The following is a 17,136-nucleotide window of genomic DNA, read 5'->3' as shown; positions in this document are numbered from 1 at the left end:
AGTCCATCTGTACTGGCATCTCAGCAGCCGGCGAGGAATCGGTCTGTTGGAATGAGGTTGGAAGACTCCATTCAGAAAGACTTAATGGCTGATGGAGGGCTTCATACTGATTGGCTTTAGATTATTCATGTATGATGAGGCTATATTATGATGTGCAGCATTCTGGGTTTTCTTTTTTTTAACTGTGACTAAAAAAGATGACTAAATGTCCAGTTTTGTTTTTGCATCAGCTGTTTCTGCATCATTCAAAGTCATGTTGTGTGACACTTTTATTAGTCAAATATAAAGTATGAGTTCACATGTGTAAATTGGGGATTCTTATTTCTGCCAAAAAACAAATACACTGAAGCAACTGCAGTTTTTTTCTCTTCCTTAGCAACAAAACAATTAAGGAAATGGTGATCAGTTCATGATTACAGTTTGTGTAGAAAAGAATGACCAGTGGATGACAGTGCAACTCCCTAGCATTACTCTCCCACACGTGGCTCTTGACTCGGCTTTGCTTCCTCTTTTAATGAGTTTAGTTCAGCTTTGGACCTGGTTGTGTCCTCAGCTGATTGACAGGTAGATACGTTCTTCATTTATTTATTTTTGTGTCAGGCAGACAGGCCAGATATAACTTCCATCATGTCTGAGAGCCTGCTCAGCAGTCAGGTGTGAGGTCTTATCAGTGTCCTCAGCTGACTTTGGAGGCAGTAGGAAGCCCAGCAGTAGTCATGTGTCATAAACAATGCCCAGACAAAAGGTGGCTTGAGCAGGACACTCATCAGTGTCTACAGGATTTCTAGGAAGCTAGGCTATCACTTCTGAGCACAGCACAAGGCAGTCCATTACATGTCTTGTATTGCATTGAGTTTAGCTTGTGTATATCCCAAGCTTTTTTACCTTTATTACAAGTTATTATGAGCAATAACTGTCAGAGCTTCAACTGTATCTTCACTAGTGTCATCTTTAGTGAGGTTTAAATAAAGTTATTTTAATAGAATCTGCAATTTAATTGTGTCCCAAAAAAGGCAATGAGGCAAGGGTCCTTAAAGAATAATAATATATAAAAAAAATAAAAACAGTCGAGCCAATTCTGATTCCTTAATCAGCTCCCAGGATGATTTAAGCGTCAAAGACAGAAAGATTTTCCCTAAAATCAAACGTGTGCTCGGAGGAGAACCACCAAGCAGATGGCCTTGTCCATTATCATCATCTGCCTGCTGATACATTACAAGGAGGCTCCCTACATCGAAGCTGGGTGTCTGGCTGCTGTTGTGCCATTGATCGGACCGACCGATTCTGACTCTTTGCCACCATAGGTGGAGAGTTAGAGGTCAGCCCCGTGGTCTGAGCTCTCACATCTCACTGGGACCAATTTAACGGCCGAAATAGCCAAAGGTGCTAAGAGCACAACTACCTGTGCTCACGCAAATCAAAGGTTTCAGTGTGTGCTGGGACAGGGATATGTAAGTGTAAGTGTGTTTGTATGAGTGTGTGTGTAGGGAGGTTTTTTTTGATGCATGATTCTTCATGCATGTGTGCATTCTGTTGGAAAGTGCTTGCATAAGCAACACTGAGACTTCGGTGAGCGATTGTGTGCAGCTCACGCATACTTATTATGTAGATATAAGTATGCGATGGTGAATAATACCTCGAGAAGGCTGTGAATGAGCATGTCGTAGACAGATGCAGCAACCCAGAAAATGACTCTGCTGGTGTTAAAGTGTTATGTGTTATAAAGACCATGAGTTGAAGTGGCCTGAGCAGGTATAGGTGACCTGAATATCTGAAGCTTTTTCAGGGTATTATGGCCTGTCTAGGGCCAGACCACAAAATAAGGGTGATCCATCCTCGTCAGACCCCAAGCAGCCACATCGCACAATTGATAAAGTTTGACAATGATTGATTTACAACATGTTAATTTGTCAGGCTCCTTTTTTAGTGTCAAATAATCTAATATCTCGAGGATTTACCAAACTAACCTAATCAAAAGAATCAAACCAAATGACAACAACTTGGCTCCCTAACTATGAAAACAGGAGAAAACTATAACCAAACAAAAAGGCAGTCCACCCCTACATAGGATGAGTGAAAAACAGTCCATCGTGGTGTCATCATATAATTCATCTCCAGCTAGTTAGCCAATCTGTATGGTCTGTCCTCTGGATCAATCACGGAGAGGCATCTCCACACTAAGATTTGCATATTAGACAACATTATGACAGCAGTCGTGACAAGGGTTTGAGCTGAAAACTGTAGGAATGGCTAACATAGATTACATGGTATAAAACACAGATTTATCATGAGCCTGCTGTTTTGTATAGAATTCATTATATCTCTTTGATCAGGACACAAACTTTAGCACATTTCAGAATGAATAGAGATGAATTAACATTTTCACTACTTCCTGATCAAGTTTTTTGAACCCTTAATCTAACCCTTAATTCGAGGACTCAAATACACCGCTTGGACCATCATAAGCACACAAAAGTGACTGATTTCAGCTCTTTAAGGACACAGTCTATCGCCTCCTTCCTCATAATCAAGGCAATGTATAAATCAGTGCTATGTAATCAGTTGTTGGCATGGCCAATTAAATTGTTGTATTTGAGATATGTCAACTATTAAAGTTTTACATCTATTATCTATTACCTTTGGGTATATAATTTAGGTTTATCTGATAATTTAGTCTCTTCAGAGATTGAGTGTTTTTATCTACTGTTCAATTAAGCCAACAGTAAATCATGTAAAATTTTCGCTGATTTTGGGCTGATTTTGATGGAGAATGTAAAAATAATAATCTGGCTACCTCCGCTTCCAGGCTGACTGTAAAAAGACCTTATGATTAAAACATATGTGAATATATGAAGTTCGTTCCAGCACTCGTGCTCTAAGGCGTCTCTGCCAGACTGAGCCAATCTAACTGCCTTTATTTCTTTCACACTTATTCCAATTAAAAGATGACGTGCGATTAAAGGACAGCAATCTGTTTGCTAATGTGTACAGTGTGTGAGAGAGAGTATGTTTAACAGAGACAGAGAGAATTAAACAGCATGTGTCAGTTTATCAAGTGCTTCTTTGTCATGTCATTATTATCTTGGCCTGCTCGTGTGTGTGTGTGTGTGTGTGTGTTGTCTTTGCTATATTGGCTTATTTGATGCCTCCACTGGAGGGTTCTCAGTTCACTCATCGGGTTAATTGACCTCTGGAGACGTTTTTCTCCGCAGTTATAATGACTGCCTGGATTAAATGATGATTCTGCATTGGCCTTAGATCTGGAATTTGTAAGAGCTTTGATTTCTGAGGTGGTTCATTTTTTTTTAAATGAGATATTTGAGCTTTATTTTAAATGCCTTTGATGCATGTGTCTGACGAAAAAAATATTGCCAATGTGAAACGCTACGTGAAAACTAGACCAACTGGCTTTTGCAGTGTGGAGGTTGTGAGGTTTCCATTTTTAAACGTGCATGATTTTGAGATCAAGGATCGATAGTTCCCCAAGACCCATGAAACATTCAAAGAAACACGATCACATCGAATTAGCTGTACTATAACTTTTTTTTTTTTTGCCTGTCCCATTTGGTTCTTTAGCCATCAGAATTGTTGTCTGAAGACCAACAAGGATACCCAATGGATTTACTTTGCCAAATGGATCATCATGGCATTGCCGTATTGGTCCATTTGATCGACCTTTGTTTTTATTGTTTATTATATTTTATTTTCAGATGTTACAGACGGGACAGACATGAGTGAGGGATAGGAAAGGGAGAAAGAAAGAGGAAGGAAAAGAAAAACAGAAGGGGAGAGGGACAGTGAGAAAGGGGGGGAGAAAAAAAAATCTCCTGGATCACCTGTTGAGAGAAGAATAGAAAACAAGCAAAAAAACAAAAAAACAAAAAACAAAGCAACATACTAAACACAACACCATCGCATTAATCTAGCTAAGTGTAAACAGCAGTAAATACCGAATATTCAATGTTGTTGTGCAGCACGCAGGACAGACAGCGCACAATGTGCTTTGAAGTAGCAGCCAAGAAAGGTGTAATTTAAGTCTACGAGCAGTGAACACCCGTGTGCACACCTGTATGGATCAGCGCGCTTGTATTCAAATGGTTTCCACATGTAATGGTCTGCAAGAGGATGTAACGAGCCATAGCCCCGTCCCCCAGGGCATGAAGCAGGCATGGAGGAGACCCAGGCCCCAGACATCCAGAGGCTCCCAGAGCACGAGAGCCCAAAGAGGACCACCGGAGGGGCATCCGTGCCACCCTCATGGGAAGGGCTGAGGATCCCCAGACGAGGCGTCACCCAGCGGCCACCGAGCAGAAGCTAGAGGGGGCTGCACCGGCGTGCTCGCCGGCTCTGCCGGCAGCCAGCTGTGCCAGAGTGAACCGAGCCGCAGGCCCAGAGGCCGGAGGCCCGAGGGCCCCCCGCACCCCGGAGGAGGCCTGACCGAGCAACAGGCGCCAGGCCCCGCCAAGTAGCCACCGGGAGTGAGCCGGTACATACCTGAGTGCCCAGCCCCGGACACCAAGAACCACCAATGCACCGACCCCTAAGGGCATCAGTCACCGGCAGGGAGTGTGGTGAGGGGAGATAGGCCTTGGAGGGCCTGGGAGTTCCAAGAGAGGTGGAGTCTAAGACCTGACCTGACATATAGACACAGACAAACAGGCACACACAGACACAAACATGCATTCCCACCCTCATGCACACATATACAAACACTCAGCACTCACCCAATGTAAGGATTGACATAAATGGACATGTACACACAATCACACTCCCCAAACATACTCTATACCCGGGTCCAGGTACCCTCGCCCCCAGAGGGGGAAACAGAACCCAGGCCCAAGAGATGTTACCCTTCTCCCCGGGGTGGAGGCAAGCAGACCGTCCCAGGCTCCGCAGCAGCAGGGAGGCCAATCGGACAGCTAACATCTCCTCCCAGACCCCCCGCCCCAATGGCTAGCAGAGAATGGGGGTGTGTGAAGACCCCATACCTTATAGCTGTACTGTAACTAAATGTAGCTGACTTGAATAGACTTGGGCAAACAATGGTGGAAAAGTTAAGTATGTAAACATAATAAATAATGCAAATGATAAGTGAAGCAGAGCCGATAGGAGTGCGTTCATGCCATTGTGGTTCTTCATACATTGTTTGCTTCTTTGTTTGTTTTAATAAAAAAATGTTAAAACCAGAGCTACCAAGCTCTTGTTCTTCTTCTTCTGGTTCTTATAGGCACTTTTGCTATATTGGGATTCATACACTCATTGCAGCAGGCCTCAAAACTCTGTTGTCGTGTGTGCATGTGAGATTTCAGGCAGTGCATGTTTTTTTGTTTTAGCCAGTGGTCATTTAAATTGAACTTCAGACACGTCTGTAACTTGTGAAGTGCTTGGCTATCTCAAAGTCGTCAAAATGAAACGGACACCGAGCGTCCAATCCAGGAGACACAATTGGGGCCTGTCTCAAAAGTGACAAATATGGAGTACATTGCAGCAAAGACTAGAGATTGTTTGAAGATTGATGGCGCACAGCGAGCAGCGACGGTACAGTGGCTTCTTGTCAATGGTAAAAAGAAATACATGAGAGAAATAGTCTCTGATAATCACAAATGCAAATGAGACAGCTGCTGTGTTTGGACTTGGTCTAAAAATATATTTTTGTGTTCACTGTTTTTCTGAAAAGCACGTCACTGATACTCAGGTTTCCATAGAAGTTGTTCATCAAGCTGATACAAAAATAATATGTAGGTTTTGAGATATTATTGACGTTAAAAGGGAAATTAATAATCCAACCTAATAAAGTCTGAAAGAAGTTGATGCTGCTGATACCAAAATGTGTGAGCAGTGGATTTTTGAGAACCTTGTTGAAGCTGGTGCTGCACCAGGGTTTGAAACATTAATGTGACTGAACAAAGTTTTAGTTTGACTGACTTGTTAGAGGGCAATCTTAATCTTCACACCTAAAGAAACTCTGAAAATACGATTTGCAGGCACAAACTGTGAAAATGAATTTGATATGCATATAAACTAACGAACTGTCAGCATTTCACGGCTTCACTACTGTGCAAAAGTGTCAAGCCACCTTTCATTTCATTTTTTTTATTATTTAGCTTCCAAACTGCTAGACTGCTATACATTTTTAAAGTGGACTTCAGCAGTAGTATCTATGAAGAATACCAAAAACACCACAGTTTGGCAGGCATGAAATTGTATTTTTGAACCAACAGGGTGATTACTAAGGAGCTATGAGAGAAAAACCTTTCATATAGATATGGCGTGCAGTGTGCCCTTAAAGAAATTTGAGGAAACTGGAACAGTGGAGGTCAAAAGAAGAAGTGGCAGACCTAAAAAGCTGATGAAAAGTGTCTGAATTCACACCCTTAAGAAATAGGGGGGAAAATCCAGCAAAGGCCTGTCAGTAAACATGAGATTTGACCCTTGAGCTGATCCATCTTCTGTTTCACCGATGCTTCATCAGAAATGTTCTCAATGGACGAGTGGCTGTCGAAAAAGCCATGTGTAAGGAAGGCAAACAGAGGGAAAAAGGTGAGGTATGCCAAACTAAACAATGACTCAAAATCAGTGTCAACAGGTCTTATATAGTAAGTGTCCACAGCCATCTGTGAAACATGGCAGAGGCTCTTTCATGGAGCATTTCTAATTTTCCAAGCAGCACATAAAGAAATGAGGGGTGGCTCAAAACATTTGCACAGTGCTATAGATTACAGTTACATAACTGTAAATAACCTTAAAAGACATGATATGTGTCTGAGAGTAATGTAACTATATAAAGTAACTTTCAAATTCATCAGCTAAGTTGGAAACGATATTATATTCTCAGAACAAACAGGCATGTCTTGCTTAGGTCCAGACTTGGCTTGATAATCACCAGGTGATCATTTTCCACCAAAAAATGAATATGCAGTGTTTCAGAACACAACTCTTCATTTGTTTTGTTCACGTGTAGATAAATTTTATATGAGCGATATTAAAAGGTCTGAGCATCAATGATTAATAGTCATTGTGCTGTAATGTAGGTTAGGGCCCGTGAGGCTTGTGAGCTGGAACGTAAAACAAACAAATCATTCTCCATAAAGGAAAACATCTCTTAACACCCACTTTCGCCTGCCTTGCGCCGACCTGTATTCCCAGTAAGAAAATGATCTATGATCACGACGTCATGAGGGCTTTTTTTTAAATTAGTTTTACTTGTTTACATTTGTCAGAGGCACTCTCAAGGACAGTATGTGTGTTTCATGATGTTAAATCAGTGTGCGCTCGTCCGCGCGCACTCACTCAGAGGCATTCACAGCTACACAATCAAAGAAACAAACTAATGAAGTCTTTCTGAAACAAACAACTTGATTAAGACCCAGGAGGGGAGAGAATCAGGTGTGAACACCGTGGGTCATGAAATCATGTGTGAACCAATGCCAGAGCTGTGTTTTTAAAGATGCGGCTTGTCTGCTTTTAAGAAGCGCTCCACATCCTGTGGGAGTTTGTTTGGGCATGTTGTCTCCAACATGGCTCCTCTCTACCTGGTTATCAACTCCTGGCTACGCACACTAGCGGGAGAGATGAGCATGCTTTGCCTTTGGGAGGCACATGTCTGTTTTGCTTGAAGCTGCATTTCTTCAGTGTCTACTGAGCAGTACTCTTCCTTTCCTTGTCTTCAGAAGAGAGAAGTAAACCCTGCTTATAAGGGAAACAACACAAAAAGCGAAACAACACATATTTTTTACTATAGAAACATTTGTTTAGTGATAATTAGATGTGATGCTGTAGTTTACCAGAAGCTCATCTTTACTTTTATACCAGTTCTCGGGAATGTACTTTGATCCGCTTTAAACATTTAAACAAATTGCATTTTAATTGTGCACATATGCTTAGCAGTAATATTCTCAGTCTTCTTAACTGTTATTTTCACTGCTCCAGTAGTCTGTCCCCAGGAATGCAATCAAAACTAAAGGCACTCCACAGTGATTTATTTTACTCGTGTCAGTTTGGTGTTAGAGGAAAAAGAATGAGCTGAGTCGATTTACTTTATTATGCTGTAAAGACCCACCAGTCCTTCAGAAGACTGTAACAGTAAATTTGTAACTTACATGGTGATAATAATTCAGTCAAAGTTACAGAGCTTGTTTCAGCCCGCCTGTGCATTTACAGTTGTTGGTCTTATTTCCCATGTTGTAAAGTTGTTTTTCCATCTTCAGTACTGCTCAGCGCATCTAAGCACATAATTTCAAGTAAAGCTTTGCTTTACCTGGTATTGTTTAGCAAGGCCATTGCTTTTCTAATGGCTCGGGTGACAAGTAACCAACTTGTCACCCAGAGCTTGAGTGGATACCACAGGTCGCTTGGTGGGAGGCAGCCTGTCCCCAAACTGTTGTAGTCTGACTGAGACTGACTGGAATCACTCTCAGACAGAGTGGCAAAGGTTTGTGAATAAATAAAATGCTAGAATTAATCTGCATCATCATCTGGTTGCCAGCTGGTTGGATTCTGTTTAAATTATTTTATTAAAACAAAGTTACAGCACGCCTATATTTTAATGCAGTTAAATTGCCATTTCACAGCAACTACACCACTACTTATAGAGGAAAGTGTGTTTCACATTTGAGGTTCTGACTGATTTCTGAATGTAAATAGCTAATGTGCATTTCTGCTTAAAGAGTTTCACATGTTCTCCCCGTGTCCGTGTGAGTCCTCTCTCTGTGGTCTGGCTTCCTTCCCCAGTCCGGATACATGCTGTTAGCGGGCTTAGGTTAGTTGGTGATTCTAAATTATCTGTGGGTGTGAATGTGAGTGTAAGTGGTTGTCTGTCTCTCTGTGCTGGCCCTTCAACAGTCTGGCTACCTGTCCAAAGAGTATCCTGGCTCTTGTACTATGATAACCTCCATCCCCACTGTGACCCTGAATTGGACAAGTGGAAGAAAATGGATGGATCACAATAGATTTGCAACAGATCTGGGGACTGCAGATTTATCAGAGTTTGGTGTATTATCACAAACAGACTGCATGTAATGGCCAACTTGAGCCCATTTGATTGCAAACTGACTGGTTCCACCTTATTGCCATCTTGACTAACCCAAGATGTTTTGAGGACAGCAGTTGACAGACCTGTTCCCCGTCTCTCAAGCAACTGTTTCCAAACAAGAAAACTTCATTTAACACGGTCACAATAAACATGGTTGTGTCTCCAACCACTGTTTAAACTAGTGTGACTGTAGCACAATAGTGCTTTCATCTTCTTTCTTCAGGTAATAACATAAACAGTACTGTATTACAGGTTAAACACATTTTTGATGTGATCAAAGTTAAGAAACTACAATGATGGGAACATATCATTTCCTGATTCTCAACTGACTTTAAAAAATGTGTACATCCTTCCATTTAGTGTCGCAGAGCCCTCTCAGTCCGAGAAAAACTACTAAAGAAAGCTGGGAGTGAGCATCAGCTGACACACACAGTACAAAGAGTAAAAAGTCCATTAGAGATAGAGAGGCCAACACAGTACTCGGGAGAAACTTCCAGAAAGGTTTGTGATCGGTTGGCCGTTAAAGAATTTTTCACTCATGGGGTCTACAGCTGGTGGTGGCGTGGTTACCATGGAAACTGACATTCCCTTGAAGGTACTTGGCAGCCACTGGCAATCGTTGAGCTTGGGTAATGGTTTGAAATTCTCTGTAAAGTGGCTCAGAGGTTGAGATTAAATTCAAACTGTTGGCAGTGGACTCACGCAGTGACTTATCACATTGTTGTAGAGTGAATGATGCCCTTTAGAGAGGGGGAGATATAGTATCTGTATCTGCAACCTGTTGCTTGCATCATCACATTTTTTAATTTTGGCTCCTTCGTTTCTGGCTGCCTCGTTCAAAAAACACCCCAAAACACCACTCCTTGCATCGTCAGTCACTGAACTTTCATTCATCGATTAGTCAGATGCGATCACGCACTGCTGTTACATCCACTGTTGCACAAAATTTGCATTAGTTCTGTGCAGATACGCAAAATATTAACTGTTAACATAGCAGCATGTGCAGCACATTTTTTCACTGCCAACCACCCTCCTCTTCCAATTTTGCCACAGGCCTTTGCTCCATCTGAATGAGTTCTCCTTAACAACTGCTGAAATGATTATGCCTCCAAGCGCAGAACACTCCAGCCGTATGTGGCAGGTAGTGTGAAGACATGCTGCTGACGGTCCTGTGAATGTCAGCAGCTGAAAAGGATCAGCCGTGCGAAGCATCAGCCTCACACCTCTGCTTGCATCACCTGCTCATGCAGAAAATATGAAATATTATTACTGTGTGTGCTCGTTTTTCTTGTTTTGCTCGCTTGTTTGCTTGGTTTTTTTTTTTATCTCTTCACACATGAAGAGAGTGTAAAGTGCTTTTCTACTGACCAAGTACATGACTATATGTTCGCAAGATTATAAGAACTCAGCTCTTAGCAGAACGTTTGTATTGGTAAACTAAAACAGAAGTACTCAGGCATGATGTTTTTGCTATATGAGCCATAAAGCTTGTTAGCTTTGGGGTCCCTATAGGGGTAAAAGAACTTTAATCCTGTAACATGAAGGTCTTTTATATGTATTTTTAGCAACACATAAACCTGTACGGGAAAAGCATACACATCTTATTGTGTTTATGTGTGCGTATCCGTAGAAGATTGTTAAGCTTATTTGTATGCTGCAGAAGCTCCTGTTGTTTCTAGGGCTCCTGTAGCCTGGGTGGTCAGTCTCTCTCTGTTCAGCTTGAAAGCATCAAAGGTTTTCAGCAGAGGACAGATTGAAACTGCCAGTGTTGCCTCTTTTCAAAATACTCTGAATGCAGCTACAGTGTGGGACAATGACGCAGTGTTTTGCATGAAAGGAAGAGATATCTTAGAAAGTGAATCTTTGAAATTGAAAAGTGTGAGAAGTCTCGTGAAAGTAGCAAAGGGACAAAAATGCCCAGTTAACCCCGCACACACGCAATCACTCCCCCCCCCTTCTCTCTCTGAGGATGTTGTGTCAGTTAAGAGCTTTCATCACTGATTATAGCGTTCAAAGCCCTTTAAGCGAAGGTAAAGATCTCAGACACTCACTGCAGCTTAGCAGATCGTGTCAATCCAGCACCGGACCATTTCACTGAGACGGCAGATGCAGCGGGCATCTGTTTGCACGTTGTACATACCGACTGGATGACAGGCTTCTTCCATCAGCTTCAGAACAGAAAGCAGTAATTGGGGGCACAGTGATTGCAGGGAATGTGTTGTTTCACTGGCGCAGTTGGTGGATACATATTGGTGTTTTGAGGTGTATAAAAACTGAATCCATAATAGGTTTAAGAATTAAGAAGTCTTTAACTTTAACAGTCCTTTAACGAAAATCAACGAGCAACAAAATCAACACCGGTTCAATGTGATGATGAACTTAGAAACAATGAACTTAGCGGTCTGTCAAGTGCAATTGCGCTCACCTTCAATTTCCAGGTGGAATTGAAGAGCAGCTCATTATCTTCTGAGAAGATGATGCAAAAAACAAATTTCTGATTTGCGGTTTGATTGCCTGCATGTTCTCAGTTCTTTGGAAAGGAAGTTCTTTTAAATGTGTGTGTTGCATCAGGGAACATGTGACATTATGTTTATCACATGCAAATGTTTTTTTTTTTTTTTTTTTTGTAGATATGCATCCATGCTCAATAATTACTTTATGCATACTGCCGGGGAAGGATTTAATTAACTGCCCCCCATGTCAGGGTAGATAATTAGCCAATAACACACATGCACAAACACACATTTTCTCTCTTATGCACACAAAGATTAAGTCACAATATTTGAGACTTGAATGCCACTGGCTTACTTGCTGCCACAGGAACCTAAAGTCTTGAGTAGCAGTTGCAGGGATATCAAGAAAAGATGCAAGAAGCAACTGAGCATGGCGCAGGTTCTGTCTGCCTGCAGAGAGATGCTAATGTTGATTTCTCTGTTTCATCAGTGTGATGGTGCACTGTGTGATTGCCTCAGCTACACTAATGCTCACTCACAAAACACAACAGTAATTATGCCTTCTTTATTGTCTTTTCTCTCTCTCCGCAGGTTCAAGGTTTGATCTACACACAGGAAAAGGTAAAAAAAAGAGCTCAACTTATTTCCAGATCTCTGTCTTTGCTCTTTTATTCCCTTCCTGCACACAGGGGGAGACTGGGTGATTAGCAAGCATTAGTCTGTATCTCTGTTTGTGTGTTTTCAGGTTTTGTATGTGTGTGGATGGATATAACCGAATTATTTGGGAGATTTGTGGACTAGTTTGCCTTTGTTTTCACTGCACACACACACACACAGACACGCACATGCACGCACATAGCTCAGCAGGCTGTTGTCCTAATCACGGTGAACATAAAATGTGGATTAGTGGCTGATGGTATCAGTCATAATCACACACAAACAAATGCTCCAGCACATAGGCACCTGAAAGCAGCACGTTTTAGGTCTTCACGTCGTTGCCGATCACCCGTTTCAGTTTCTAAATATAATTCTGTTAAGTTTTTTGAAAGGCCCGATTCTGTGACACTCAACAGGACATTTCTCCCAAGTGATTTCTCTAAACGCGTGAGCATAACTGAACATCAGCATTTTATCTGTCCTCAGAGTCATTGTGTTGTTTATGATGACAAATATAGCCGTTTTTTGGATTTTGCTATCCAGGCAGTATTTGATCATTATCGTGATGGTGCACAGCTCTTTTTGGTCTATTTCTGGCAGATGGAGTCTGTAACGGTTTATGTCTGTGGCCTTCCCTCTGTAGATCACAGAGTATTTTAGTCCAGAATAATCCCCACCATCTGCTATCTCCTCTACTACATTTTAGTGCTTACTATCTCTCTGTCTATCCGTCACTCTTTCCTATTGCTTTTCTTCTTTCTGTTTTTTCTTTCAGTATTTCCCTGTGATCCCTCCCAGCTTTTTTTTTAAAATGTCATGACCCTCTTCCTCCCACATTCAGCCTTTCAATCTCAGCCATGTCCCAATCTGACTGCTCCTTCTTTCTCATGGGTTTTTAATTTTTCTATCTTATTGGTTTTGAGTTTTCCAGTTAGTTATTTTTATATTATAGCTCTATATTTTGCATTTGTTGTCATTCAGGCTTTTGTTATTATGCGATTAAGTCATTGTTCATCATCACTAGCTGGTTCCTTCTCTCGTGTCTAGTTTCCTGTGTTAGTTATTGGTGTCTCTCTGTGAAGTCAGTCTTGTCTTCATGTTAATTTGTATGCCTGTCATGTCTCTGTGTTGTCTATCATGTCTGTTTATGAAAGTCAAGTTTGCTGTCGCTCTCTCGTGCATTCTCTTCCTCTGTCTCTCTCTCTCGTCCCTTGCTCTTTAGCTTTCTCTCTCTGTCTTTCAGCTCTGTCTGCTATGTGCGTGCTTTTGTCTTCCCACATCAAGTTGTGTGTCTTCATGAGTGTTTCTCTCCAGTCCCTGTATCAAGCCTACATGTCTAAGTGTGCTACTTCCTGTTTTACTTTGATAGTCTTCTGCCTCGCCTGTATCATGTTTTTTTCTACGCATACTGTTTTTCCTCACTTGTTTCTTGTGCTTCCTGTTAGCATAGCTTTACATCTGTCTTGTTCTTTCTGGATGTGTCCACTCCTTTGCTTTCCCTTATTTATCCCGTCCATGCTACACAGGCAGTTAAATCTTAATCTGGGCTTGCATGAAAAAATACATCCTCTAGTTTGTAACTGAAAAGTCCTAAAAATCCACTCTATTAGAAATGTAAAGAACTACATTTATTTCCCCATTATGTGCATTGGTCGCTGTAAGTCAAGAGGTTAAGTGGGTTAGGAAGGTTGGTGGTTCAATCCCTGGCTACTTTTGTCTACATGCCAAATATCCTTGGGCAAGATATTAACCCCAAGTTGCTCTCCGATGCATGTGAATGTGTGTGAATGTTAGATAGAAAGCACTTAAACATAGAAAAAGCACTTCTATGACTGGGTGTGAATAGGTGAATCAAGTATGTTCTATTAAATTCTTTGAGTGCTCTGGGAGAGTAGAAGAATCAGTCTATTCCCCATTTATTCCAGCAAAACATCTCTGAAGGTTACACTCATCATTTGTATATCCATTGAAATAATTTATGAAGGCTTTTCCTAACTTCTTCATAACTACACGTCCACGCTCCCTTTAAGCCAACTTTTTCTTCTTCTGTTCTCTGTCCCTGGCCTGGTTCTGTAAAAAGAAGAGGAAAAAATAACAACATTTAAAATTACCACTGAAATAAAATTGAAATTCTCAAATCTGTTAGGGTGCCTGAATCTACTCCACAGTATGAGAGTGCACGGCACTCAAAGCAAGCAAGCAAAGTTCTGCAACAACAATGATTATAGCAAGGTATTTGTATTCAGTAAATATACCCTCATTTCCTGCTTATTGTGGGCCATAACAGTGAACTTAGTCATTCAATAATACAGTAGGCTATATAAAACAGTGTTATTTATATATGTCTCTGTTAAAAGGTGCATATGGGTGTTCAGGTAGCAAATTAAAATGTCATCCTCTTATTTCCTTTTTCGTATTTCCTACTGCAGAGTTGCTTGTGGCAAACTGGGACTTGAGTTTGTCTGTTTTCAAAGAGAAAGTAGTCCCTTTTGCAACTGAAGGGCAGAACGTTTTGGTGAATGTTCTCTGTTTATAGTTACAATCGCTTTCTTCAGTTTCACTGCTGCTTGGCGAGTAGTTTGTAGACAAGTTGGCATCTTGCATGAAAACCCCTGGAGACAGCAGTAACCTGCTAGTGATCAAAGCAATCGCACAGAGGTTTTCCGTCCAGCATCACACACAGCAGGGACTACTAGCAACTGGCAGTAACCTCCAGCAACCACCTGCCAACCAATGGCCTGAGGTTACCAGGGGGTCTCTAGGCCTGTGTGAATTTCTTAATTACTGCCAACAACCTCCAGTAACCACTCCCCAATTGGTTGGAGAATACACATTTGGTTGTCAGATAATTCCTCAACAGTTTCTATACTTGTGTGACTGGGGCACACGTTGGGACTGTACTGTTCACTTTTACTTTAACCTTAAGCAAAGAAAAGCAAGTTTAACATGACTTAATTAATGAAAAAGCTGTTTTGGTCAACATCCAAAAACTGCAGAGTACTGCAGAGCAAAGCGGTGGATACAATTTTGAATCAGATGGAGCAGGTTGGTGACACTGCTGTGTTTACAGCCAGAGCTGCGACTATATTAAAGAAATCCCCTCATGTCGATGACAAACAGATGCAGTAACTGCTGGAAACTAAGCATTTAAAGCAGATTGACCAGATTATAACAATCAAGCAAAGACTGTGGCGATATCTTTGAACACTCCAACAATACAGACCCACTCTACCATACCTGAGAAACAGATCAGACAGTGTCAAGGTGATGAGATGAAATACTTCTTTTGTGATTTTAATACGTCTAAACTAGAGATGGCACGATACCACTTTTTTATGTCCGATACCGATATCATAAATTTGGATATCTGCCGATACCGATATGAATCCGATATAGTGTTTTTTAATCAACAAAACTGTTTTTTAAATATCTTGCTGCATTTTGTATAAGTTCATACTCAAGTTTAAAACAACAACTACACTAAAGCTATTCTGTTATACCTGTATGCAAAAAAAAATATTTCATAGTTCAGCAATACTGATCAATCTAATAAACTTAAACCTACTCCATCCTCCCTATTCTGGTATTTTAAAGAGTACTTAGCGTAAATATTAAGCAACCTAACTAATAGGGTTCCAACTCCCAGCAACAACAAAAATAAATAAATAAAAAATAGGGAACCACCCCTCACGCGCCACCTCATGATGCTTAATCGACGTAATCAACCTTAATTTGATGCAGTGTGAAAAAAAATGCACAGAAATCAATTATTTTTCAAGAAATATTAAATAGATTCAACATCTTTCTTCAACAAAATTGCAGACTGCACAGATGGTACCTTCCCAAAGTAAAAAGTACTATAGCTTACTAGGGTATATATATTAGACTTAATAGTTACTATATACAGTAATTGACTTCTATTCATTTTACATCAAATTAAAACTTTGGCTGTCAGATAATTATTTATTAAAAGCTAGACATTTTAAATGAGAATAAGAAAGAAAAGTATGTCTTTGTGCCCCCTTTTCCCTGTTAATGCCCTATCGGCCCCCCTGGCTAAACTTTGCTAGATCCGCCCCTGCACAGTTACCAGCCGTCAGCTACGTAGAAAAAGATCCTCGAGTAGAAAGTAATATTAAATAAATTCTAACAATAGCTGATCAAGCTTAAACGTGCTGCTGTTGTTCAGCCACTGGTTTCCTCTTTCTGGTGCAAAGTGGGCCAAAAGCAAACTAGAGACACGGACTCGCGACAGAAAAGCTGATCAGCTGATCATTAAGCAGTTTCATGATTGAAGTAGCAGCAAGAAGAGGCAGTCGCTTGTTAAGCTTAACGCAGAAATGCTTTACAAACATTCAGAGATGGACTTACACACTTGCTTTACTTCTCTCGGGATAACTTTGTCGGAGATGAAATGCCGGGTTGCTAGCGAAGCTCCACATGCTATCCAGACCACCGACAGGTCCTGCATGCCACAGCCGCTCTATCACGTGATGCATACTGCTCCGACGTGCTAACGTTCTGAGGTGAGTTACGGCGTGTTGCAAGTTTTGTGAGGTGCTTTCGTGATATTTAATGGATCGGATTACATTTTTTATTTTTCTCCGATATCCGATCCAGTAATTTAGGTCAGTATCGGACCGATACCGATACGTAATATCGGATCGGTCCATCTCTAGTCTAAACGTGTTCGTTGAATTAAGCATGAGGGATATTATGTTTTAAGGTTAGAGAAAGAGACCTCACTGAAACCACAATGGTAAAAAAAACGAATCTACTCACTTGAAAAATCTAATATGAAATGTGGAAGACCGTCGTCTTCCTCTACAAGCACCACTAACATGCCCAGGGAAAAGGCACTTGACTCTCAGCTACTCCACTTCCATTGTTCTGTGGCAAATGGTACATGACTACTGTAGAAATCCTCAAGTGTGCACAACTGCATCCCTTTTCCCTCTCTGCTCCCTTCTCCCCGACTGAGGCTCTAAGTGAGAC

The 17,136-nt window shown here is 41.2% G+C and overlaps 1 protein-coding gene across 1 annotated transcript in view; it reads left to right on the top strand.

Moving 5' to 3' along the window:
- igsf11 (immunoglobulin superfamily member 11) overlaps positions 1-17,136 on the top strand; it is a 123,818-nt gene that overhangs the window by 25,371 nt on the left and 81,311 nt on the right. Inside the window, exon 2 of the mRNA XM_085245254.1 lies at positions 12,076-12,105. Within this exon, the coding sequence (XP_085101380.1) occupies positions 12,076-12,105 (30 nt within the window). The remainder of the gene's footprint in view (positions 1-12,075; positions 12,106-17,136) is intronic.

The sequence above is a fragment of the Mchenga conophoros genome, linkage group LG14, assembly GCF_057382185.1.
Source record: "Mchenga conophoros isolate Kocher_MC1m ecotype Shallow Benthic linkage group LG14, M_conophoros_male_GT1.1, whole genome shotgun sequence".
NCBI classification, from domain to species: domain Eukaryota; kingdom Metazoa; phylum Chordata; class Actinopteri; order Cichliformes; family Cichlidae; genus Mchenga; species Mchenga conophoros.
This window is presented reverse-complemented; position numbering and strand designations above follow the sequence as displayed.